The 24,829-nt window shown below is 45.8% G+C and overlaps 1 protein-coding gene across 10 annotated transcripts in view; it reads right to left on the bottom strand.

The window, feature by feature from the left end:
• The window catches only part of Agap1 (ArfGAP with GTPase domain, ankyrin repeat and PH domain 1), a 497,350-nt gene that overhangs the window by 134,332 nt on the left and 338,189 nt on the right, over window positions 1-24,829 (bottom strand). For 6 of the 10 annotated variants that reach the window (XM_074072056.1, XM_074072058.1, XM_074072057.1 and 3 more), the window contains one exon: window positions 14,194-14,352. The exons of the other annotated variants lie outside the window; for them this stretch is intronic. In XM_074072056.1, coding sequence (XP_073928157.1) covers window positions 14,194-14,352 — 159 coding nt within the window. The remainder of the gene's footprint in view (window positions 1-14,193; window positions 14,353-24,829) is intronic. 10 annotated transcript variants of the gene reach the window in all.

Below are 24,829 nucleotides of genomic sequence, written 5' to 3'. Positions count from 1 at the left end.
AGTCAGGAGGACTGAGTTCAAGACCAGACTGGAAAACAAACAAACAAAAGCCAGAAAAAAACTTTTGGGTATACGCTTTGTACCTGTATAACCTTCAACAGTATAAATAGTTTCGATTAAAAAAAAACCTGTATAGATTTTTTCTATGAAATTAGAGAAAAAAAGGTAAGATGACTTCTTTGTCAGCTCCTGAGAATATGCTTTTCACCTGCTGTTTTATAATTTTGCCAACCCGCTGCTTACATGTAATGACTGGGCTACACATCTCATGCTGACTCGAAGGCTGGTGCTGACTTCTAGCCTCCTCTGCCAGAAAACCAGGCGTCACCACCATGCCACCCATCCGTGTCCCTGACTCTGTCAGGTGATCGCAGTTACAGTTTATGACACTGAAGGAAGAAGTGGGAATGTGAAGGTCATCTGTGTGTTGGCTGTTTGGAGTCAATTTGGTGTGTTAATGAGAAGATGAGGCTGATGACCTTTTGCTATGGACTACACTGCCACACAACTATGCTTAAAATCACTTGCCAGTCACGTGCATGAGCAGGGAGATGACAGAGACTCCCACACCAGGTGGTGAACAAAGAGACCAGAGTGGACTGCTGTTCTCACCAAAACAAGACTTGGTCTTACTAAGCTACCTGGTGGTATTCTGTACCTGTCAGACTCTAAGACCTGCTGGTGTGACAACTGTCCTGTTCTAAAGGGAGCAGGAGGTTGGTGCAGCTCAAGTCCAAGATGGCGAGGAGAGGGTTTGCTTTGTGTTGACATAAAACAAGAGATTCCTGTGGGTGGTACCCACAAGAAACAAGGGTGGCAGGCCAGCCACCTTAACAAGGGTGATATTTCCCAGTCTAATTACTAATGGACAACCACTGCAATCTTCCTCCCACCTTGAAGTCATTTCCAAAAATGACGAGAACAGCAAAGGTCAGGCAGGTAAAAGTTTTCATAAACAATGGAAATGACCCTCTGAAAACTTCCCCATGTTTTTTATGTCTACGTTAGGTAATCTCCTGAGAGCTGAAGGATGCTAGAGAAGTTCGTAACACAACGGGTAATTAATGGGTAATTTCAATGTGCCTGGAAACCTGTCAAATGGTATTCTCTGGTACTGTCTCCACTGGTATCCATGTGAAGACACCCTGAATGATATCTTCACTCAAAACCGCAGACCAAAGACCATTTCATTCCTGAAATGTTATATTAAGCAGAGCCTTTTACAATAGTTCAATAAAATTAGCCAGACCTGTTTTCCCTTTTCCACCCAAATGAGATTACAATCTCCAGAATTAACAATGTTTGAGAACCAAAATAAGGGGTTGGAGGTGTAGTTTAATGGTAGACCACTTGCCTAGCATCTATGATGACTTGGGTTCAATCCCGAAGGCAGAAGAATAAACAAACAAACAAAAAAAAACAAAATAAAAGCTAGGATTAAACTTACTTTTGCCAAAGAGCAATTAATAATTCAACATTAATATTAGACCATGCTCTCAAAAAAAAAGAAATGACTTCATTTGCTCTACCAAGGTCTATCATATTATTTCTAACATGGTTTTGAAATGTGGAATCTAGGCTTTGCTCTAGCAAAAAAAAAAAAAAAAAAAAGTGTTCAGAGATCTTGGGTTGAACTTCCTTGATGTTTAAAGCATTTTCTTTATCACGGCTAAAATTCTGTCAATACAGTATAGTCAGATACTACAGTTGGTCTCTGGGGGAAATTGCTTTAAAATAAAATGGAAGATAAGATTGTATTCCCAAACATAATAACTGACATTTCTGTATTAAGCAAAGCCCCAGCCCCCTGTGGCTGAGGGAAGGTCAGGAGTGGGTACCAGAGACCTGGGATCTGCATCGCCATCCATCAAAGAGCAGCTCATTCTCGTTTCTCTTCCCACTGCTGTCTTTGATCCTGGGGCCAAGGTGAAAAGCAATGACTACCCACCAGCCTCCCCAGCCCATGAGGGCCGAGGGTTGCCTCATGCCTGTGCACTGAGGCTGGGCTATTCCTGGGGATGCATCCTTGTCCTCTGCCCCTCCTCCAAAGCTGTGACTCTTGTGATTTTCTTAGATGGCTCTTGCCATTTTTCCCTGCTCACACCCAACAAAACAGCACCTGCTCACTTGGGGCCCTGGTGCTTGCCAGCTGGGGTGGCCCTGCTGAGTGGGAGGAGTCTCAGCCATGGCCAGGTGTTTCCCAGGTAATCTGAGCCCCAAACTGGAAGTTTCCTGCTTCACATTTACACAGGCATGCTGGGGCTAGAATCCAGGACAGACTCATATTCACCCTGCTTCCCATGCTCTCAGACTCCAGTCTGACTAGCAAACACCCCTCTCCACTTCCTGGCAGTCAAGGACTACAGGCAGTGGATTCATCGCTATTTTTAGTGTTTTCCCAATTGTCCTTCCCTGGCTATGGAAAAGGAAGAAGTCTCCTAATTCTAGGTCCAGGACATGTTTTCCTGGGTGAAGACGTCTCTGTCTTCTCTGGACGAGTTTTTCATTCTACATCAACTGAAACTCCGACCCTTGGTGCATAGCTGTCGAAGGGACAAACAGAACGTCCCACACGCTAGGGACATGTGGCATGGCAAGCTTACCTCAGCTCTGCCAGGGGTTTATGCAGTTGGAGCAACTAATTCTATTCTGTTTTATCTTATGACGACCAGTGGAAAACAGAAAAAAAGAAAGTGGTGATACCAGAGAAAAGAACACAGGGCTCACAGGCTTCACGTGTAAAGTGGGCATAGAAACGGTACCCACCATTTCTTGTTCCAAGTGGCAAATCCATACAGCCCTGGACCCTTGGCTGATTCAGATTTGCTGCACTATGAAGAACGAGAACGAGAACAAGAGGCTACAGAGGTAGAGCGGAAGGGCAGGCTGAGATGAGGCACCGTCAGGAATTTTACATTATCTCTCAGCTCCCTTGGCAGCGCACAGACCTTCTTTTGATGTGCTGCGGTGACACTTCCTGCAAATTTTACTTCCACACATGTGCAGGAAAAAATTATCAATGGCAACACACAGGGAAGTAAGGGCCTGCCTCTATCTGATGACGCATCAGGTAAGTTTGCACACACAGACCTCTGTATTTAAGCTGAGCTTGCATATGGAGAAGCGGCTGGGAAGTCCGGGATTCGGTCTTGCTCCCCGCCATATACATCAGGAAAAATTACAATGCGCTCGGTCTAATTAAACTCTGAGTTGTGACCCACGCTACTGTGGACACTTGATGCCCCTAAGTAATTCCCCTGAAGGTTGCCAGGCCGTCTGTGTCACTGTGCAAGGAACAGTGCGCCTGGGTTCTCCCTGGCTATGGGGACCCAGAGGTCTGGACTCTGTTGTGACACCATTCCCTGCTACCCTGCCCAAGACTCAGACGCCACCATTGCTCTGCTCTGCCCTGCCAGTGCCAGTCAAGGACCACTTTCTATCACCACAGAGGGCTCAGCACTTGCTCTTTTGAGAAATTCAAACTTGAAGCCGAGTATCTCTACTGCCAAGTGTGGATGGAAACCCTTGAATGCTCACCCAATTTGTGTTTTAATTACAAAATTCATATTGAAAATGGAAAACATTTTAGGTGAATATGTACTCATTGCTGAGGTGAACACAGAAACAGGAAAGAACAGGCCAGGTCTCCCGAGGCCTCACCCTTTTTTCCAGCTGACTCCCACAAAGCAGGCGCTCCAGCCCAGCCTATGTCTCGGTCTTCCACTTACACATGGCACACCTGGTCCTCACCAGCTGCTCAACCCCGGGCAAGTTACTCACATTCTCTTGGACTCAGTTTTCCCATAAAAAAATGAAGAAGACAGAGCCACTTCCTGGAGCTGTAGCATAGGTTTAGCAAGGAACACATACGGGGCACTGAATCCAGGGCCCAGCACACAGGAGATAACCAGTAGCTTTCAGCTGTTCTGACCATCATGGAAAACTCAATCGGTTGGTATGGATGAGCTCTTACTGACACAGACACTGTCCTGGACCTTAGAATGGAGACAGGTAAATAAGAAGGTCCCCACCCTGTAGGAAGCATAAATCCTGCTGGGAGAAGATGGTATGTTACAAACTAAATAAGTACAACACAAGGTCATCAGAATTTGATAAGCTATAGAAAAAGTACAGCAGGAGGGTGGACTCGGTAGCTCACTGCTGTAATCCCAGCTACCCGGGAGGTGGATATAGGGAAGATACCGATTCCGGGACAGCTTGAACAAAAAGTTAGCAAGACTCTCAACTCAACCAATAAGTCAGGCGTGGTGGCATGTGCCTGTGATCCCAGCTACAAGGGAGGCCACAGGTAGGAGAATCAAGGTCTGAGGCTGGCCTTGAGCAAAAATGAGAAACCTTATCTGAACACTAACTAAAGCAAAAAAAGGCTGGGATCATACTGGCTACCTCCAGTTTTTAACCTCTTTTTCAGATAGTGCAGAAATTTAACATATTTATAGTTGTTTTCGTTTCAGTAACATTAAATAGTACACAGAAATAATATTCTATGCTATGGGAATTTTTAATATAGCGTGTTTATATGAAAAAACCCCAGTATGCTACAGTCTAATGATTGTGAATAATCACATACATGCAAACTGGAAGATTATATATCCCTGAAGCTGTAGCTCTGAGCAGGACTGAAGCTTATGGTTATTTTTTTTTTTTTTTTGCAGTACTGGGGTTTGAACTCAGGGCCTACACTTTGAGCCACTCCACCAACCCTTTTTTGTGACCTTTTTTTTTTTTTTTTTTTTGAGATAGGGTCTGGCAAACTATTTGCCCCAGGCTGGCTTCGAACCTCGATCCTCCTGATCTCTGCCTCCTGAGTTTCTAGAATTACAGGTGAGAGCTGCTGGTGCCTGGCGTTATTGTTATTTTCTTAAACAAAGGGCTTACCTGCATTTTAAATTTTTCTAAGGTGCAATGTTTTTTATTTATTAGGAGCAAATGCAAGGAGACTGTGAAAGTCAGCAAAGGGAAATGGCAGTCAACCTGTTCGTCAGACAGTCCATATGCCAGATGGGAACTGTGTAACTGACCCCAGGGAGGCACTGGGCTTGAGCCCAGGGAGTCATGCCTGTGTGCCAGCACCTGTGCACCAGTTCATTTATCACACACACTTCTAAGAAAGAATTTTAAAAATGAAGGAGTTAACATAATTAACAAAATTTTAAGGAACATTAGTTAAAGGAACAATTTCTTTAAAATAAACCACTTCAGGTATATATAAAAGGTGGGTGCTTAAGGTGGCATCAGATGACAATAATTTTTCTCATCTGGGGGCCTGACATGCCTGTCTTGCTGCTGCTGTTCTGGTTTTCTTATTGATGGGGGCCTGGTGTGCCCCCAGACTTCAATTCCCCTCGTGCCACCAAAACAAAGGCTAGCACACAGAGATGCCAAAGTGGGGCTCTGGACCCGGGCTCTTGGATGGCAAAGGAAAGCAGGTGACACTGGGATCCTCACCTTGGGGTGGGGTACATGCTGACTTCACTGCCTGTGTTAATACAAAGCTTGATACAGAAAATCAAATGTCAACAGCTGGCTTAAAGTTGAGATTTCAGTCTTGAGAAATGAAGCTTTTTGATGTACATAAAGTAATTCTGTTTTCCAATTCTGTTATATATGAGATATTTCTAAAGTCAGTATATGTGCTTATCTCAGTTAAAACTAGAGTCTGGAGAAGGACTGTTTACTTACCACCACTATGAAAAACTGTGTGCCCCTAAAAAGATAACGGGAAAGGCTGCTATCCTAACAAATGCTCCAAACTAGGCTCTCATACTGCAGCTGAGTTCTTGACTCAAAACCAGATGAAATGATCAGGTGTGAGAATTATAGGACAGGTTTACTGGTCATATTAAGCCCCCCATGACTCTGTATTTTAAATGTAATTTTAATTGTGTTCCTGTAAATAAGCACACAATTTAAAACGAGCTGAAATATACATAGGAACACTTCTGTGCAAATATAATAAGATTTTAAAAATCCCACTGCAGAAATAATGTAGCAATTAAAACAGCATTTATAACTAAATATGTTTAAAATGCTTCTTCATATAAAAGGATAAAATTTTAAGTCATTTAAAATAACCATCTGCTTCTGTGTGATATAAAATTTTTAGTATCATTGTGTAATTAATATTAATAACACTTTCTGTTAATAATCTTATCTGTCAGATAATACAGCAAAGATGGAACATAAGACACGTTCAGTGAAAGAAGTTTAAGGATGCAAAACCAGAAATACACAATCACTAATACAGGAAATGTGCAGGGGGCTTGAGGCTGGCCCCGACAGCCACATATAGCTTCTTCCTCCCTCCTCCCTCCTCCCTCCTCCCCCTCCCCCTCCCCCTCCCCCTCCCCCTCCCCCTCCCCCTCCCCCTCCTCCTCCTCCTCCTCCTCCTCCTCCTCCTCCTCCTCCTCCTCCTCCTCCTCCTCCTCCTGTGGTGCCTGTGGGAGAGTTTTTGGGAAGATGGAGGTGATGGGCTTGAGGGTGGGAAGAACACTGGTTCCCTTACACAAGTGTTGGCAGAGCAGACAAAGGTGTTCCAGATGTGGGTGGGGATGGGTAGACCAACAAGTGCCCCCTCCTTCTTAGGGAAGCAGACAAGGACTAGCAGGTGAGGGGAATGGAGAAGGTGTGAGAGGAAACAGCTAGAACAACCACTTTGAAATATTGCTTTGTATTACATTATTTTATGCTCCTGTGTCAAATGTCCTCCTTGCAACTTCTACCCATTGCTACTTGCTCAGTTCTTGAGAGTGACACAGAACCAACCAGGCTACTGTTTCACACTCATGAGCACCGCTGGCACACATCACTCACACCCCTCCTGAAGAGAGGTTTGCAAACAGTTGCACGTTTGAAACTGTGGTGCGTTACAGAGCTCAGGCTCTGTCCCAGCCACATGAGCCAGTTCTCCTGGCATCCGCCCCAGAAACAGGTATTTAAAAAAAACATCCTTAAGTGTATAATGTGCAAGTGACTTGAGAACCCTTACTTACCGCCCCTGCCTTCCCCATTTTCCATCATTCTAGACAGTGGTTTTGGACCCTTCCCTACCTTGGGGCCTTCTGCTCTTGTCAATGTCTTTCTTGAAACATGACCCCACAAGGGAGCCCAGCAGGCTGCATAGCCTGGTAAGGTGTGAGCCCAGCAACAGTCGGGATCTCCTAATTCTTTAGTGCTGATGAGCCTGGACTCATTCTGCAGACAAGCTATGCCCAGGGCTCCCCTCCGAGGACGCTTAGTGTCCCATTCTGTTATTTGTACAACTGATTTGATGAGCTGGAATTTAGGACTTAAGGTTTCAACCCATTTTGTGTTTTTTTTATCTGGAGGTTTAGATTTCAGTGGTGTCTGTTTGAGGACCTTCTTCCCAACCATGTCTTCACATCAGCACCAATAGACACGCTGAGCAGCCAGGAGGAGTGGCTAAGAGAACAGCCCAGTGACAACTCAGACACAGCCTCTTCAAGTCTAGTCTGACCACCACCCGGCTGTGTTAAGCTAATTGCCCTCTGCCTCCATTTTCTCCAGAACGAGGAACATACTGGTTGCCCTCTTGTGGGGTCCAGTGCCTGATAAGTGGTAGTGCTCAATGAACGACACACCATGCCATAACTTGCTGCTGATTTCCTAATGCCACCACACCTTCTGCTGGGTCGGCAGTCTGAAAGCTGCATTGAAAGGACACCATGGACAAGGCCTCGCCTTGGGTTGATTGCAGTAACTTTCTCAAAAAGGAAGCTGGCTTTTTTTCCCTCAGGAATGATTTTTCTTTAATTCATGGCAGAATGCAGCAACAGCAGCTGGAAGGGACTACAGAACCTAAGCCTGTGTTGGCCTCATTCGGGGTGGCCTGACCTTAGCATTGATATTTGGGGAGAGGTAATTCTTGGTTATGGGGTGGGGGAGCTCTCCTTTGCATGGGAGGATATTTATCAGCACCTCTGGCTTCTACCCACTAGATTCAAGTAGTAAGATCCTCATGTTCCACTGTGATAACCAAAAATGTTTCCAGGTATCACTGAATGTCCCCTGGGAGACTTTTAGTACCCCTGGTTGGATCAGAAGATATTGCGGGCTGGGGACCGTAAAAATTGGCAACAGCAGCCTCTCCATCAGCAGTTTCAAACCATTTCTAGATTTTTGCCTGGCAATGACATGAGGATTCCTGATCTCCAGGCGTGAAAGTCACTGCTCCCTGTTATGGTAATTGGGGCAGCGTGTGACTGTCCCGTTTCTCTTGGGTCAGCAGCGACTGCTGGAAATAGCCCATAGGAAGGCACTCAGGAGACAAAGTACAAAGTTACAACATTCTGATCAGGAGGGAAAAAAAGTCCACCTTTCCCCCCTGTGGCCAGTTCCCCCAGGAAGCTTCTGCCTTCTCCTTGGCCGCATGCAGAGACAGGAAGGCAGGCTCTGCAGAGAAGGGAGCTGGGGTCATCCTTTTAATTAGGCCGCCTAGCCTGGTGAGCTGAGCAGACCCCCAGCGGGGGAGACAGGACTGCTAGGCTTTGAGAGATGAGAGCCCAGGGGCCCTTTAACACTAAGCTAAGCTCAAGGTCGATGGTGAACCCTGGGGGATGTTCTTGAATGCCAGCGAGCTTTGGGAGGAATTGATAAAGGGTAGCACAGGATCAGTGAGAAGAGAAATGTGTACCTCTATGATCACGCATTTCCTTACCAAGCACATGCTGGAAAAAGACAAATAATTTTTACAACACAATGTTTTAATTCTTAGTATTCACTCCTCCTTTGAAAAAGTAGCAGAGGGGAAAAGAGAATTTAAGCTTTGGGATCAGAAAGACCTGGTGGGGGTGAAGTTTGGATGTGTGTTAAGAGGGTGGTCTTTAGTTTTTCAGCCCTTTTGAACCTGTTATCAGACAGAGATAATGATTCTCAGGAAATGAACTTCAGATGCAAGGCTCATGAAAATGTCCGCAGTAAACCATGCAGCAACCCCCACTCCAATTCAAATCCTCCAACAAATTAACCCTCCTGGTCAGAGTCCTGTAGTGTCACACTACCACCACCTGCTGGTCAGGTACTGGAATTGTCAGTATAATATCCAAAGTGGGGAAAAAGGCTTCAACTTTTAAAAGAAAAAAACTGAAGTGACAGCACAGTTATGGTATGCTTGATGGAAACTCTGCGTTTTCAAATTCAGGACTGCTGATCTTCCTTGGGCCAACACTAGGGGAAGGGAAAAATCAAAGGAAGTGCAGGAGAGCCAGCCATGAGAGCTGAGATCATTAAGACAGCCACGTGAAGCGTTCTCTAACGGGGAGAATATCTAACATTATCAAAAAGTAAAGTGCTTCCAATTCAGGATGCACTGTCTAATAATTTTAGGTCCCAGCAGGAAGACATATGATCGATTACCTGGTTAGAAGGAAATGGCACACACACACCCCTGGTCAGGCACATCTTCCATGGAGAAAACTGAAAGATGACTATGGCCCTTGTGCTTGATGCTGACAAGGCTGCACTATCCTGGTGGAGGCAGAGTGAAGGGAAGGTACACAGAGCAGCACTTAAGAGTCATGTGAAGAAATGCAGCAGGAACAGTGATGGCCAGTCTGCATGCCAGAAGATAAACTGTTGGACTGAAGCAATCGGGGGATGGGGTGGAGCTATCAGAACAATCTGACAGGCAGGAGGCAGGAGACAGTGGCTGCCACGGCAACGGCAATTGCAACGGCCAGAGCTGAGGCCATCAGCCAAGGCTGGCACTTGCAGGGGGTGGGGAGGGAGCAGTCAGGTTTGCCCAGACACTCAGGAAAGCAAGCAGACAAATTCCCTGGGACCATGACACCAGCTTTGGCCCTCAACACTGGGGTGATGCATGTAAATGCACATTTTGCTTTGAAGTGAGCTATGACAACCAAGTGTGCTACAAATGGCCCCCCTCCCAGGGCTCCTTGCTCCCCACAGGAATGCTAACACTTCTAGAGAAAATTACCTGTAGAAAAAGTGATTAATAAAAAAAAATTACAGGCTTCCAATAAGATTCAGGAAAACCCTCAGCCACTCGTTGTTGCAGAGATAATTGTTCTGAATCTATCAATAACGTTAAGCTGCCTCTTCATTGACTGCAAACACCAATTTCTTTCACCCAGGATTATAAGTTGGTGTTCATGGGCCCACTACTGCCATTACGGTGATAAACAGTTTAAACCACAACAGGATCTGACATGTAGATCAATTCTGAGTCCATAAAGAACCTACACAAGAGGTTCCAGGACAGGAATTTACAGCCACCAGTTTTTATTCTCTCTTGCTGCAAAAATTACTTCTGTCAAACACTTAGGAGAGTGAGAAAAAATGTAAAAAAATTAATTTTTCATGTCCTACTGGAAGAGCCTTTTTCAATGCAGAAGCTTAGGATGAATATGTTCTGCGTTTAAAAAATTACGCGAGCAGCATGGGGTACTTAGTGGAAGAGGGATCCAATCCCCCGTGCTGCTTGCAAGCCAGCAGACAGCAATCTGAAAGCCTGAACGGAGCTGTCTGGATTTCCTCTAAGGGCAGATGCCGGGCTCATGTTAGCAACGCCAAATTATATTAGACGTTTAATTTTAAACCTCAGGTACTTAAATGTAAAACCTTACAACAGCAATAGCCATAAAGCCAGTGGGGCATTCCATTTCACAGAATGGGTTCTTCTTTCCTTCTCCTCTTAATTTAGTCAGCACCTCCTGTTTCCTGGTTTTACTCGCCACAAAGTCATCTATCTAATTAGGAGTTTCTCACAGCTCCTTAAAGGCAGAAGCCTGGCGTACCTGTGTGTCAAAGGGGAAGACTGAAAAGTTCTCTGGAGCTAGTCTTGATTTACGGTGGAGGAAGGGGCAGAGAAAAATAAAAATGCTATTGTTATTGCTATGTTTTGTATTAAAATTTTGGGGGGCAAGGCAGGCACATTCACCAGTGCATCAGGTAAGGGGGTACGGATAAAAGACTAAAAAAAGCAGCAGGAAGGAAGGGCTGGATCAACTGCAACCAAAAGGAAAAAGCATAACAGAAAGCACTCGCTCAGGTTTGTCTCCTTGGTGATTTTTTTCTGAGCACTGCATGGAATATTCATGCACAAGATGAGATGCTGAAATCCAGTTATGAATGCGTTTTTATTGAAGTGCCCATCAGATCCTAAATCCTGGTGTTCCTTAAAAACAGAAAACAAAAAACAGCTGCGATCTGGCCACTGATGAACCATTGCACTAGGGGCAGGGATAGGGCCTTCCCAGCCTGGGCTCCTCCATTTCTACCAACTCCAGACCTGTCAGATGCCTCCTGGTCTGCGGGCCACACTTTGGGTAGCACAGATCTAGAGCCGTGGTTCTCCTGCTTTGGTGTAGAGCACAGTCCCCTGCAGGGCTTGCTGACACACCTGTGTTTTGGGCTCAGTGGGTCTAGAATGAGGACAGAGCCTTTGCATTTCTAAACAGTTCCCAGGAGCAGGAGCTGCAGCTGATCCCAGAAGCATGGTTGCTAAGGAAGAGCTGAGGTTTGGCTTGTACCATGATGTGACTTTCAACAAGCAGCATTTAGCTCTCGGTACTGCTGGTAAAATAGAGCTAACAGTACCTACTCCATGATAATGAATAACTCACATGAAATCCTCAATAAATACTAGCTCTTATTATATTACTGCTTTCCTTTTCAAAAACATATAGGGAATGAAATGCTGTCAATCTTAGAAAATAAGGGCACCATGGAGATCCCTGCAAAGCTGTAGGAATGGTCCTTCTGTGCCCTATTCTGTGGGCTTTCTGGGTCTTGCTCTTCAAACTGCCTTAAAGATGCTAGGTAATTTGGCACTCTGGCCTCTACAACTCCCTCCATTCTGTCTGTCCTCATCTTGCTGCACCTGACTCACACCTTCACTTCATTATAGCCCCTAGGTTGTTCTACTTTCCCTTTTCCTCCCATGTCTTTGTTCAACATTGTCCCACTGTTTATAATAACTTCTTCCTGCTGTTTCACACCAAAAAATTCATCTTGTTTTTAAAGCATTGCTCAAGTGTGATCCTCTTTGGGAAGTTTTCCTTAATTAACTCTATCAATCCTCAAACTACCTGCCCATTTTCAGCTCCAGCTTTCCCTCCATGTCCCTCATCAGACTGATGCCCAGGGCACATGCTTGGCTTTCTTATTTTCTATGTGTATGGCTCACACTTTGCAAGGTCAGGGAGCATAACTGACACCCAAATGTGCTCATATCCAAGAACCTGCTTTGCAAATTTAGAAACAATGTCGACACACAAGCAACTTCAGTCTCACACAGTCTCTGGATACATATGTAAGTACAGATCCATGGAAAGTGACTTCCAACCAAACCAAGGACTTAGAAACAATGGAATTTCCTGATTTTGCTGTGTGGAAATGTGCATGTGTGTAACTGCATATGAAGAGCTATTAGCAGGAGGAAGAAAGTCTTGATCAAAGAGAAAACTGTCCAGAAAGGAAATCTGTACGGAAAGGATTTTAGACAGATTAATACACTACTTCAAATATTCCCTAAGAATATTCTGAGTAGGGAAGGCAAAGATTTGGGGTGATGGTCCCTCTCAGGATGTCTTTGAGTCCCCTCTCTCCCCAAACACAACTCTTGTGCAGAAAGGTGGCAGAACCTCAGAGGTATCGCAACAACTCTCACTGGAAGGATGCTCCAGCATGGGGTGCTGGGAAGGCTCCTTGGAGCTCCTTATGCCCTCATATGTGGCTCTACGTGAGCACGCCTACATGGAAGGCAGGGCAGACTCTACTTGCTTTTTCTGAAAAAAGTAACTGTGGTAAAAATGGCAGCTATTCAGTCACAGAAGCCATGTGTTGTGCCTCATGCCTAGTGACTACAAAAGGGGAGCAGGGCAGCATGTGTGTCTATGGAACAGATGAGAAGGCAGAGGCTCCCAGAGGTCAGGTGCCTGCTAGAGGCTGCGGTGGCTGAGGCAGGCCTGTGTCTGGAGAGAGGCATACCATCAGGCCTACCAGCACACATCGATCAGGAAGGGAATGCATGGCAGGTGGTTAGCTTACAATGATGCAAACTCTCTCTAGTGAGGGTCAAGTTTATCACCTTCACTCTAGATGAAAGGCAGCAAGCTGGAAGGGTCCTGGCAGAGACAGACAGCAGGCATTTGCTATCTATCAAAGTGTCTTTTCTGGAGCGTGGAAGGAGCCTTGGGTTGAAAGTGGGTGCACTCTGGGCCTGGGGCACCAGGCTATGCTCTGCTCCGGCTCCAAGTCCCCAGCTTTTGCTGTGACATCCTTTGGAGCTGCCTTCCCTGACTCCACTCCTCCTCCTCTCTTGCTTTGGAGATGTCTTCCTCTGAAGACACGGCCTTTGTGTGGCCGTGTCTGCCAGAGCCGAGTGGAGCAAGTAGAAATAAGGATGGTGTTTACCCAAAGCAAACGTCCTGCCGTAGCAGCTGGTGGGTCTATAGGGAAGACCTGATGCTGAATCTTTTAATTAGAACAAATTATGCTAAAATTACTCTAAAACCCTGTCTGATAGATTACTTACAACAGTGGGAATTCCCTTAAATACCGGTGAACAGGCCATAGACAAAATGCCACAGGCAAAACATGCTGCACCAGCCAGTGTACCCCGAGCACTGCATAATTCATGTTGTCGCACACACGTCAAGACGGCTTCCAATATGCACATCTGTCCGCAAGAGGCAGGCTACACTTGTAAAAACCGTGGAAGTCTAAGAGGGGACTCCGTAGAATTTAGAGGGCGAACCAGGAATCCTGGAGTACTGACTAAGCTGAACAACATAAAATGTGCATCATGGTGGAATGCAGGCTGTGCCACGTAGGGCAGTGTGCCTGGAGACATGGCATGTGACATTATTTCTCAGCTCCATCATCTCCCTATCACATGACCATGGGTAGGCCACCTGTTTCATCTGAAGCCTCAGTTTCCAAATCTGTCCAATGGGGATGAACACCTACTCCCTGATCAGAGAGGAACAAATGAAATGATGCAATTCAGGGGAGATAGCCTATCAAGGACGCAACACTCCACAGAGGACAGGCGAGATGCACACCGCTGTTGCAGCAGCCCCTTGGGGGTCCCATGCTCCAAATGGAGCATAGACAGCTTGGGTGTCATGCCCTGGCTGACACGGAGGACCTGGAGGTGGCCGCGGTCCATGGGGCTGCTCCCCCTCTTACCACTGCTGATGGCCGAGTTTGCAATGACCGTAGCCTCACTCCACTGGTCCGCACTGGAGACTGAGTAGGAGCGCTGGTGCATGCCGTCGGGTCGGCTGTTGAAGGAGACCAGGCTGATGCCGCTTGCCATCTGAGACCCAGACGCACTAGTGACATTCCCTAGGAATAAACAAGTCGGGTGAACACCACGGCGGACTGCAGACCACAGAAGCCAGCCCGAGCTAGTCTACAGGGCCACACACTGGCATACGTGTACCTGACCGCTGAACGCCACTGTCATCCTGCCTGCAGGGCAAATGGAAGATCACACAGCAAATGACTGTGAGGAATAAAAGGGTGACGCACACCTTGATGGCACGTGACAGAGCCAGGAAAAGGAACTTGACATTGCAGGTGATGGTCACTCATGAAACAATCTCAAAGACGCACGGCCCTCAAACAGTCTCTGAAGACAAGACACCCAGGCAAGTGCCAGGAGAAGCGCCCCCGCAGGGCAAAAGGACAAGCTCACCCACTGGGAGCCAGCTGCCCAGTGCCAGAGGAAGATGCTCACGGCATCGTGTGTTTATGATCAGCACACATCAAAGCCCAGGCACACCCTGGAGGAAACGCAGACTTGGGCCAGAAAAGTTTACTCCTAACCTTGAAAAGACTAAGCAGAGAAAAGATAACTTTAGTGACTTCATAGCGCACACAGCCAGTGATGAAAAACGATTTCACTGCATACTTAATGATTTGAATTAGGTGCTCAACGTCAAAATGAATTATCTGGCCACGCCAATTTTAGAGTCAAAAACATAATTAAGTGCTTTTCTCCAAAGCTCAGCCAATCGCGTCTGCTGCTCAGGACCACTGTAGACCCTAGATGCTCATCTCCAGAGGAACTGGCTTTTTTTTTTTTAAACTTTCCTCTGGTTGTTTTAGTTCAGAACCAATTAAGTTCTAAACTGTTTCAATGGAAGGCTTTCACAGTACAAGGTTTTGAATGCATAGCCCATTAGTAGTTCCTAAGTCTGGCCAATTACCAGAATTTCCTGTGGAGCTTTTTGCAAGCAGAGGCTTCAAAATCAGGCTTGATTCTGACTCAGAAGGTTGGGGGGCGGGACTTGGGAGAAACTGCATTTTCTAAAGCACTGCTGTGATCCAATGAGCAGCCAAGGAGACCCCACCCCGGACCTGTGCAGCCTAGAAAGTTCCAGTCACTTACCGAGGGGCAGTATGGAGCAAAATGGCCAGCACAAGGTTAACAGAGATGAAGGCTTGGGCTTTAAAAAAATGCATATATATCTTAAAGAGCAAAAAAAAAAAAAAGATACTTATTGCATGCTGTTGTCAGAACTGTGTACGCTTTGAATGTCGTAAGGGAACTGAGTCATAGGTAGGTCTATGAGACTCCAGAAAAAAGCTAGAAGTGACAGTAAAGCAAGACAAGAACTGAAGGCCATAGACTTTCCTGCTCCAAGAGCGGACAAGGACCCACAGCAGCAGCAGAGCCCGGGAGTGAGAAATGCAGAATCTTGGTCCACCAGCACCTGCTTCCTAAGATGCCCTGGTGACTGGGGGCTTGACCGCCTGTTACAGAGCTCAGCTTAATTAAAAGAAAAAAACAAATCCAGAAAATAATCACTAACATAAAACTGCTGCCCACAGCCACCTGTTGGCAAGGAGCTCAGGCAGGAAGGGCCTGGGACTGTGTCCAGTCTAGGGACACAGGAGCCCAGGGCTGGCTCCTCTGTCTGGGTGTAGGGTCTTGAGCCAGCTTCCCCCAGCTCCTGTGTTCCAAGTGCTGGGTTTGAGGGATTGGGCCTGCCCTAGCACCCTGGAAACGCACAGTAGCATTCTGAACCCCAGCTCCTGAGTGACAGTGTCATGGGGATGCCCCAGCCTGCTCTTGTCCCACTCTCCCTAGCAGCCAAGGAAGGGCCAGTGTTCCCAAGGGAACATACATGCCCCTCCTGGTATTCTTCTTGTGACACCACCAAGGTCACTTGGAGCAGCCCTCTGGGTATAGTGTGCCTTGTCCAGATCCTACCACATCAGGGCATTCAGAACTTGCAGTGAGTGGCAGTGTCCCCGCGGAACAGGTGAGATATGGGCTCTGGCAACTTATGCCTGCCTCATTCCTGCTGTGCCCCTCTGCCTGGACTTCTTCCCGGGGGGCACTCAATGGGAAACATCCCTTGACTCCAGCACCTTCTGGCTAGAATAGAGCAGGAACGTAAAGGAGGGAGGACAGTGACTGGGGTGTCAATTCTGGGACTCCTTCCCTGTGAGTTACCCTGGACTGGCTGTGCTCCTCCTACTGGTCCCATTCCTGCCACCACTGGTGCCTGTAGTGCCCCTTGTGCTCCTAATCCCCAAGGATCCTCCACATCTATCTGTCAGGGTTGCATCAGGGGATGAGGTGCTTCTCAAGGACTCACTTGGTCCATTCCCACTTCCATTACCTGACTTCCTAACAGATGGAGACCGCAGGATACCACTAACAGTTTTATGGCAGGTAGAAGAAAAAGGGAAAGACAGAAAAAGAATGGCAGAAAAGAAGAGTGAGAAGCTATATGCAAGCATGGGTGAGATTCCACTTTGTCATGACCCCAGCTGCTCTGCCAGACACCTCTGGGCAAGGCCTGCATATAGAGATACATGCCCTGCGGCTAAATGTCAAAGAGGCGATTCCTTCTGTACTGCAATGCTCATTCAAACCTTCAACTGATCATTACCAAGATGGAATCTGTTCACAAACTTCCTATTATTCTAGCGTTAGAAACACAAGGTCCAAACACCTTAAAAACCTTAAAAACCCAAAATACATTCTGTCCATCTTCTGGTCCATGATGACAGCATAGCAACAAGCACCCTCAGTTGCTGCTTCCCTTGATCATTCTCTCTGGAGGATGGTTCCTCAGGCCAACTCGTGTAATGACCTTGGGAAAACGATTTGTGTGTCCATCACCAACTACTGAAATTGTGGAAAGAAGGTCAGCATGCATATAAGGACAGCAAGTGGGTCTGAACTCCAGATGGGAACACAAAGTGTTCAGTTGGAGATATCTGAGAACACACTCATATCAGGGTTACAAGGTCTTTGTCTACAGGCCAGATGTCACGCTGCTAAAAAATGAAGGTGGAGATTCTCAACATGTACACCCTAGTGAAAAAGCAGGGCAACGCTGCCTTCATATATGTGGCTGGTCCCCTGGGTTTCAAACTTCTTGCTATTTGTGAAATAAAATTTAAGCAAAGGCTAAGGGTGCTAGCAGCGCAGGTATGGGGTGTGGCTCAGTGCCTCTGCCTTCTGAGTGGGTCCCCAGGAAACCAAACTGTGACCTCCGGGGCAAAGAATTGCCTGGCGCAATTATGTATCCCCATCATCCAGAATAAAAAGCTGGGCTGATCCTGCAAGAAAGAAAGCCGCTTCTCAAGTCGGTCCCGTTTATTCAGCAACACCCACATACCAATTATGGGACTAAACAGAAACATGACTGAATTTTGGCCAAATCAATCTGTGTAATGGACATAGTAATAAAAGTAAAATTTTAAAGTAGACACATACACTTGTGGCCTGGAGTCCAGGTTGAGCTCATAGATGCATTTTTCCTTCGTTACAATGGTTTAATTTCCCTCCTAAGGAGAATGAAATTGGGAGATTTCCTCTGAAAGTCCAGGCTCTGGGATCACTTGCCAAATGAGATTATCTGGCAGCCAAGATCCTGTGTTTGTGCCCAGCATCAGTGAGCTGACCACCCCATCTGAGCCTGATGCAAACTGATGCCTGACTATGGGGATTCAGAATGTTCCTTGACCTACTCAACTTCCAGCCCACCTGGTTTCTGATCTGGTTACTCTTGGTTACAGGATCTTCCAAAACTATGCATAGGAAAGTTCTCACTGTAGAAAAAAAATTTCTAGTTTTCTCTTGAGAGTAAATCTCACATATGTTATATACATATTTATAAATTTATTCCATTTTAATATCAGAATTTTTCTGAAAACACCAACTAATTGTGACATAATGAAACGTGTTTTCTACGATGATACAAAACTATATTTGTTGAACAAAACAAAAAATGTTATAAATTGTAGGAAATATCGTTCCTTCCCTGCATATGTAGTTTAGGAACCCTCAAGCAGGCTTGAATGAGTGGAGACAAATGCTTAAGTTTGAAGTCACCCAGTGATACAGAGACAGCGAAACACTGTGCAGCAGCCAGATTGGGCCAGCAGGGGTACAAAGCATTTCTCCATTTTCAGTAAGCCCGTCAGTCAGAGACAATCTGCAAATGTTTAGTATTTTTAATATCTAAACACAATACTAATGTAATCATAATAGTATATAATTCCCCAAATCGTTTCTTTTGGTGGTACTGGGGCTTGAACTCAGGGCTTTGTGCTTTCTAGGCAAGTGTTCTATCAGTTGAGGCCCCGCCCCCCACACACTTATTTTTATGCACACATACAATAAAGTACCATGTGTACTTTCACTTGTTTCTGAGTTAATGTCATTAACTAATTGGCCACATAATACCGTTTCCAGTTTTCCTATGTAAGCATCTGGCAGTACCCACCTGCCCTGTGTGTTACCGCACGGAGTTCTCAACACTTCTGGAAAGCAATATTCCTACAGCATAAAGGAGATGCTGTTTAAAATCATTCTGTCTTCTCTCAAAGGACTCGAGGGCTACATTTTTCACTGAATGGTAATTCATTTCATGTTCGTGACTTATTAAGGCCGAGGAGCTGGAGTTCTCATTTGTGAAGGAAGCTGATGACTTATCTGACTATCTGAGAAATAAGGACCTTGACCTCAAGACCAACTAAGATACAGCATGCACAAACACTGTTCCAAATGCCATCAAGCTCAGCCTCAAGTGCTTTGGTGACGGTGCTGACAGTGCCACCTTGGCCCCCACCACTAGGCTGCAGGGCTGGGGCCCTAAAACCTACCTGGCTGCCGATAGTTGAGAGACACCTAGCTCCGGGACTTCTGTGCTGATTAAAGACCTATACTCACACCTGGTACTAGTAAGTGTGTTTGAGAGAACACCCAAGCTCTTGCTACGCAGCATCAGAATTACAAGATGATCTGTAGGACTGAAGCCCCTAAATATGCCAGAGCCGCAAGACGTGCGCCCAGGGCTGGAGCAGGTGCCCATGGTCTGTGAGAAGCCATGCCTAACCCTTGGCTGTAGCAAGAACGTCCAGCAGAGAGACCTTTAGGCACCCACCTAAACACATGCATGCCCTGCCACAGCATTCCGTTTGTGCATCTCAGGACTAAAGTGTGAAGGAGCCCATGCTCCATAGCTAGACATGGGTTTCTCTGCAGTCAAGTGTCTTCCCCAGAGGGAGAGGCTCTCAAAGCCTGATTAGAACCTGTTCTTGCCTGCAGTAGAAGAGGGGGATTAATGATTAGTTCTGATTTATCCACCTCAAGTTGGAGTCGTTGAGCAATGGCCTTGAGAGGAAGCTTCTGCTCATGGGAGCCCAAGACATGGATGCCTCGTGGGGGACAAGCATGCTTTCCATTCTCCTCTTCCTCCTGTCCTTGCTTCTCCTCTACTTGCTGTGCCCCGCCAGCACGCCATGTACCCCACTGTAGGCAGGATGCTCTCCAGGAGCCTTGGTTTCTTCATCTTATAAGTGTGGACACCAGCACCTTTTGTTCTGCATCATCTTTCTGGGGATGTCTACAGAGTGAACTGACTGAGGAGAGTGTCTTTCCCAGAGCATGGAAGATTTGACCACTGACTGGGGTAGCAGCGTCGCTTTTCACAGTAAAGGTCAGGCAGGCTGGCTTGCCTGTTATCACCCAATTAGAAAAGACTGGTGTATCATAAGCTCAGGGTTCCCTCCTGAAAAGCGCATGCTGCTGTGTGCTGGGGTCATGGCAGTGCTGGTACTCTGGCTACTGCTACTTTTGGGAGGAATGGACTGCCTTCTGCCATCTGTCTTGGCCACAAGTCTCAATGGCTATACAGTTATGGCAACTAACTTATCAGCTGGCAAGGGGGCTGAAATGGGATGGGGTGCTGTCCTCGCCACCTATCCTAACACTGACCTTCTGGACTTGTCTCACTGCATTGAGCCTCTGCTGTTCTGGACATGACGAAGGGGACAGAGTCCCTGTTCTTAGGAAACCTACAATCGGGTCTATAAGAAGGGATCAGACAAGTCTACACGTGTCCTGAATTCACAACAGTGACACAGAAACTGTAAGAAAGTGCGGGGGTAAGGGAGCTCCCTCTGCTGGAAGGACTCAGTGGAGCACTGTGGGTTGAGTTCAGACTTCGGAGTTACCAGAGGCAGCCAGCGGGAGACGGATGGAGCCTCGAGGATACAACCAACCACACACTCTCTCAGACAACCTACACTGCTTGTTTCAAGTCCAATCATTTTTTTCTTTGCTCAAGATTCCTCTTCTCCTTCCAAATACCTCCAGATTAAATTGTTTGTATAGAGATGCTCAAACATGTCCACCAAAAAGCACATACAAGATGGTCACAGTGGCACCATTCCTGAGCCCCATGCCGGAAATGACTGCAGTGTCCACATTCTGTGGGCATATCCACACATAGAGTGCCATATGCTGTAAAGGGCTGCAATGGTATGAATGGCAGACTATGGAGCCCGAGGTGGCAATTAGGGGAGCACATACTGTCAGTGCCCCACTCAATGGTTCAAGAGCAGCAAGCATGTCCCATCCATGGTGTGAGAAGTCAGATGGTGGTTAACCTACAACAGTGTGGGAGGCAATGACAAGGAGGGACCTCAGGGGTTGCCTGTTGCTTCTTAATCCCAGCACTGCTGGTCTGTACAATAAACCACAACTCAAGACTTTGTACCTTCTACGTGTGTGTTGTGTTGCTCAACCCCCCTCCCCAGAAAAGCCACACAAATGCCATCTGAATGGCATGTGAATACAAACATCAGGTCAGGAAGCACAAACAAGAATGGGGTGGGGCAAAGTAACAGGCTCACACCAGTAAGTCCTTAAAGACTCACCCAACCCTAAATAGCACAGGATGCTGACTTTCATATGAAGATCATCACAAAAGGACCTTTTTGGCTTTTTTCTTGGTTCTCCCCCTGCCATCCCCCAGTTGACTACCTGGCCTATTCTGTGCTCAGAAAAAGGGTTTCCTCAAATATCCCGTCTCTGGATCAGCTGGTGCTCACTCTGACTTAGCAGGGGGCGGCTGCATTACCATGCTAATCCATGTCCTCCCTGTGCCCTTCCTTGATATGGATATGTGTTTTGCCTTATGGCCCTTGATTAGTCCAGCCTCCACGTGTCAAAAGCACCAGATTCTCTCCAAAGAATAATTTTAGTCGTACTTACATCCCTAAAGAGTGAGAGTTGATTTGAAAAGGTACTTACCTCCACCATATGCTATTTTTCTTTAAACAATTTGCATTTCAAAGTGAACACGGCATTTATATCTGAATGAATAGCAGTTGCCCGAACTGATTTCAAATGAGCATAAAAAAGATGCGGGTTTTTCTATTGAACAAGACTGTTTTCATCCACCAAATGACATCAAAGGCAGAGCCCCTCTTTTAAGCTATAGGCTTATTACATTAAAAATAACCTATTCTGATTTTTAAAAATACATTGAACTGATGGCTTCTCATAGCATTTAAGTAGAGATTCACCAATAATCTTTTCCGTCGAAACACAAAATTGTGCTCAGTACACCCTTCTGATCTTGGTCTATTTTCACAATCAAGACTCAACTTCGCCAAAGGATTTAACCAGGAAAACAAGACTTGGCATTTGACTTATTGGTTAAATAAGATTGCAAAAAGCAGCAACTATTGGAAAGATGGTAGTACTGAACTTTCATATACATTGGGGTGGGGGAAGAGGAAGTAAAAAACCATCCTATGAGCATGAGCAGCAAGTGGGAAGGACATTTACTCCTACAATGGAATTGTATTACTTAAAAAAATTAGTAAGTATAGGAATATGAGGGAAAGGACCCCCCCACCCCAAGGCCTCACTCTAGAAACATGAGAGAGACTATGCTTCGGTGCCAGTCTTGCTTGTTTGTAGCTTCCAGGGTCATAAAACCTCACAAAGCTACAGCTGTCCACACCGTTGTGAGCATGCGTGGGAAAACAGGTTCTCTGGACTCACTACAGGGCGGCAGGGGCTATTCTAACGGTCACATCACTTCAAACTCGGCCTCCGCCATCTGCTCTGTCCTCTAATTATAAACCCAGGAAGAACATAATTCACAACACTACCATAAAAAGTGAGATTCAAATGATGTAGGTGCCTGCAAGCAGGGCCCATTCACTTCAATATTTGCATTGGAAATCTGCCTTCCTTTTGGCAACTAGAATTTCAGGCTAAGAGGATTTTTTTTCCCCCCAAGGACACATTCAGTGTCTTTTCTCTAAGTGCAGGCAGCACGGACTCTGCATCCTGGGACTCTCGTTTTGTAGACAGATGCAATTCAACACACCTACTACTGAGATACCAATCTGGTTTCCTCAGATGACTATACAGCTTTTTTCTTAGTTATTGTAGTTACTATATTATGTTTCTCAGAGAAAAAAAGAATGGAGTCCAGAGCCAGCTGCCATGACACATGTAATGACTACTAAATACAGCGAGATGACCATGCCTGGAATTCAAAATCCTACAATAAGCTAGTTCAGTTTTTTCCCCACAGGGTAGAAATACCTGATCTTATTCTGACTTTTTCATTCTAATTATGTTAAAAAGTAATGAGAGTCTGTTTTATTGCACAGATTTCTTAAAACTGATTTTTCGAAACTATAAACAAATAATGTAAATTAAGCCCATCAAAATCCCATCTAGGAGATCAACCTTCCTTAGTTACCATGATAGAAAAGATGTGATTTTATATTATACTTCTTTAATGTGACTTTCTACAATTTCCCCACATGTTTTAACAAAAACGCTTTTAGACATGTCACACCATCTTACTCGTTTAATGTCAATAATTTATACGACTGTTTTCCTTCCTCCGGACAGTCTGGGTTGTTTCCAACTTTTCATGATTATCAACAGCACTACATAGGACACATTCCACTTCTATGCTGTCTTAGGGCAAGTCCTCCAAAGAGTTATTGCTGGGACAGAAAGTATGCATGTTTCTGACTCATGGTATATGTTGCTGATTAATTCTCTTAATGGCCAGTGGCCAAGACAGAACCTGGGCATCATATGACAATCCAGTGCGTAATTTGCAAAATGGATGATAAGAAGTGGGGGCAATGATGATGACAGCGCGCCTACTGTGGTTAATATAACAAGCAAATTTTGTGAAGCACTCTGTGTACTGCAAAGCCTCCCCAGATACCAGCTGTGGGCAATTTCATCAGCAGTGGGTTTCCTTGTCCCTAGTTCATTTTTAAGCAAATGCTTAAAATGGTGATATAGCTAACTTTGTTTATCTTTGGAAGCCTTGCTTCTCTGGTGACATGGTGCCTGCCTCCTGTCTGTCTGTAGCGTTGTGGTTGATGGACGTCATTTTGCTGCACTCACTTGTTCACTGGATGGGTGTGGACTGGTTGAAACACCTGTTTTCCCCAGTACAGTGTTCAGCACTGTGGACAGCTCACTCACACTTACCACTGCAGTCTATCGGCATTCCAAAGTCTGAGGATCAGTTGTGTAGTTTATAACAGGAAAGGAGGAGAGAAGGAAAAGAAACCGGGTGCTCGGGATGTGAGGGAAGGAGGCAGCAATGAGGAGCGCTACCTGATGGCAGGTAGAGGGGAGAGGCTCACATCCCACCCGCATCACTGCTTGTCCTAGGATGGACAGAACGTGGCATTTGGCACAATTCAAGAGGAAACGCTAAGCATATTAGAAAGTAAGTTGTCATTTAAGCGGTTAGATTTAGAAGTCAGTTTAAACACGTACTCTAAAAGTAAAGTCTTCATTTACTTTTTTCCTGGCCATTCTGGCCAAAGCTCATTACTGCAAGCCATATCTGCCTTTCTCATCTGACCTGTTTTTATCTGCTTAATGAGCACCTTCTGCTAAGATCCTGAAGGTCTTTATGGAAAACCGTCTGACGCTTACTTCACCTGAACTGAACCCATTTCTTGGTTAGAGTTACATGAACAAGTTCATATGCAGTTCTGTGAGAATGAGGGTGGCAGCAGTAGACAAAAGGAGAATAAACCTTGGGATTTTTGTGTAAGGTAACAAAATATAGTGAGAGTATTCAGGTAACCAGTTTTATAAAACAGAAGCCCGTATGGTTTAACTCCCAATAATCCAAAAGTTCAGGGTCTTCATTTGCCATACATAATGAACAGTTCCACCTCAAGTATGCTTTCTCCTTTATGTGGTAACACAACAGGTGTGTTTTGCATAAAATGCTCTGCAATTCGACAGTACCGTTTGAAGGAGGAGACCGTGGTGGTCATATGGCTCTACCTGGGAAGTGCTCACCTGTTACCTGCTCCTGACCCCTCTTTCAGTTCTTGTAAAATATCTCTCACACCTGAACACAGTGACAATGCAGGGACCACAGAGCACTGAGGAGTACCCAGGTTCTCATGAGGTCAGAAAGTGGGCTACTGGTTTGTGGGCTGGGATGTTTCTGGGTCTTCCTAGTCACTAGACATATTCCAGCGATGTTCTCTACATGAC

Source organism: Castor canadensis, chromosome 4 (assembly GCF_047511655.1).
Source record: "Castor canadensis chromosome 4, mCasCan1.hap1v2, whole genome shotgun sequence".
NCBI classification, from domain to species: Eukaryota; Metazoa; Chordata; class Mammalia; order Rodentia; family Castoridae; genus Castor; species Castor canadensis.
The sequence above is the reverse complement of the archived record's forward strand: the minus strand, read 5'-3'. Positions and strand labels throughout refer to the sequence as shown.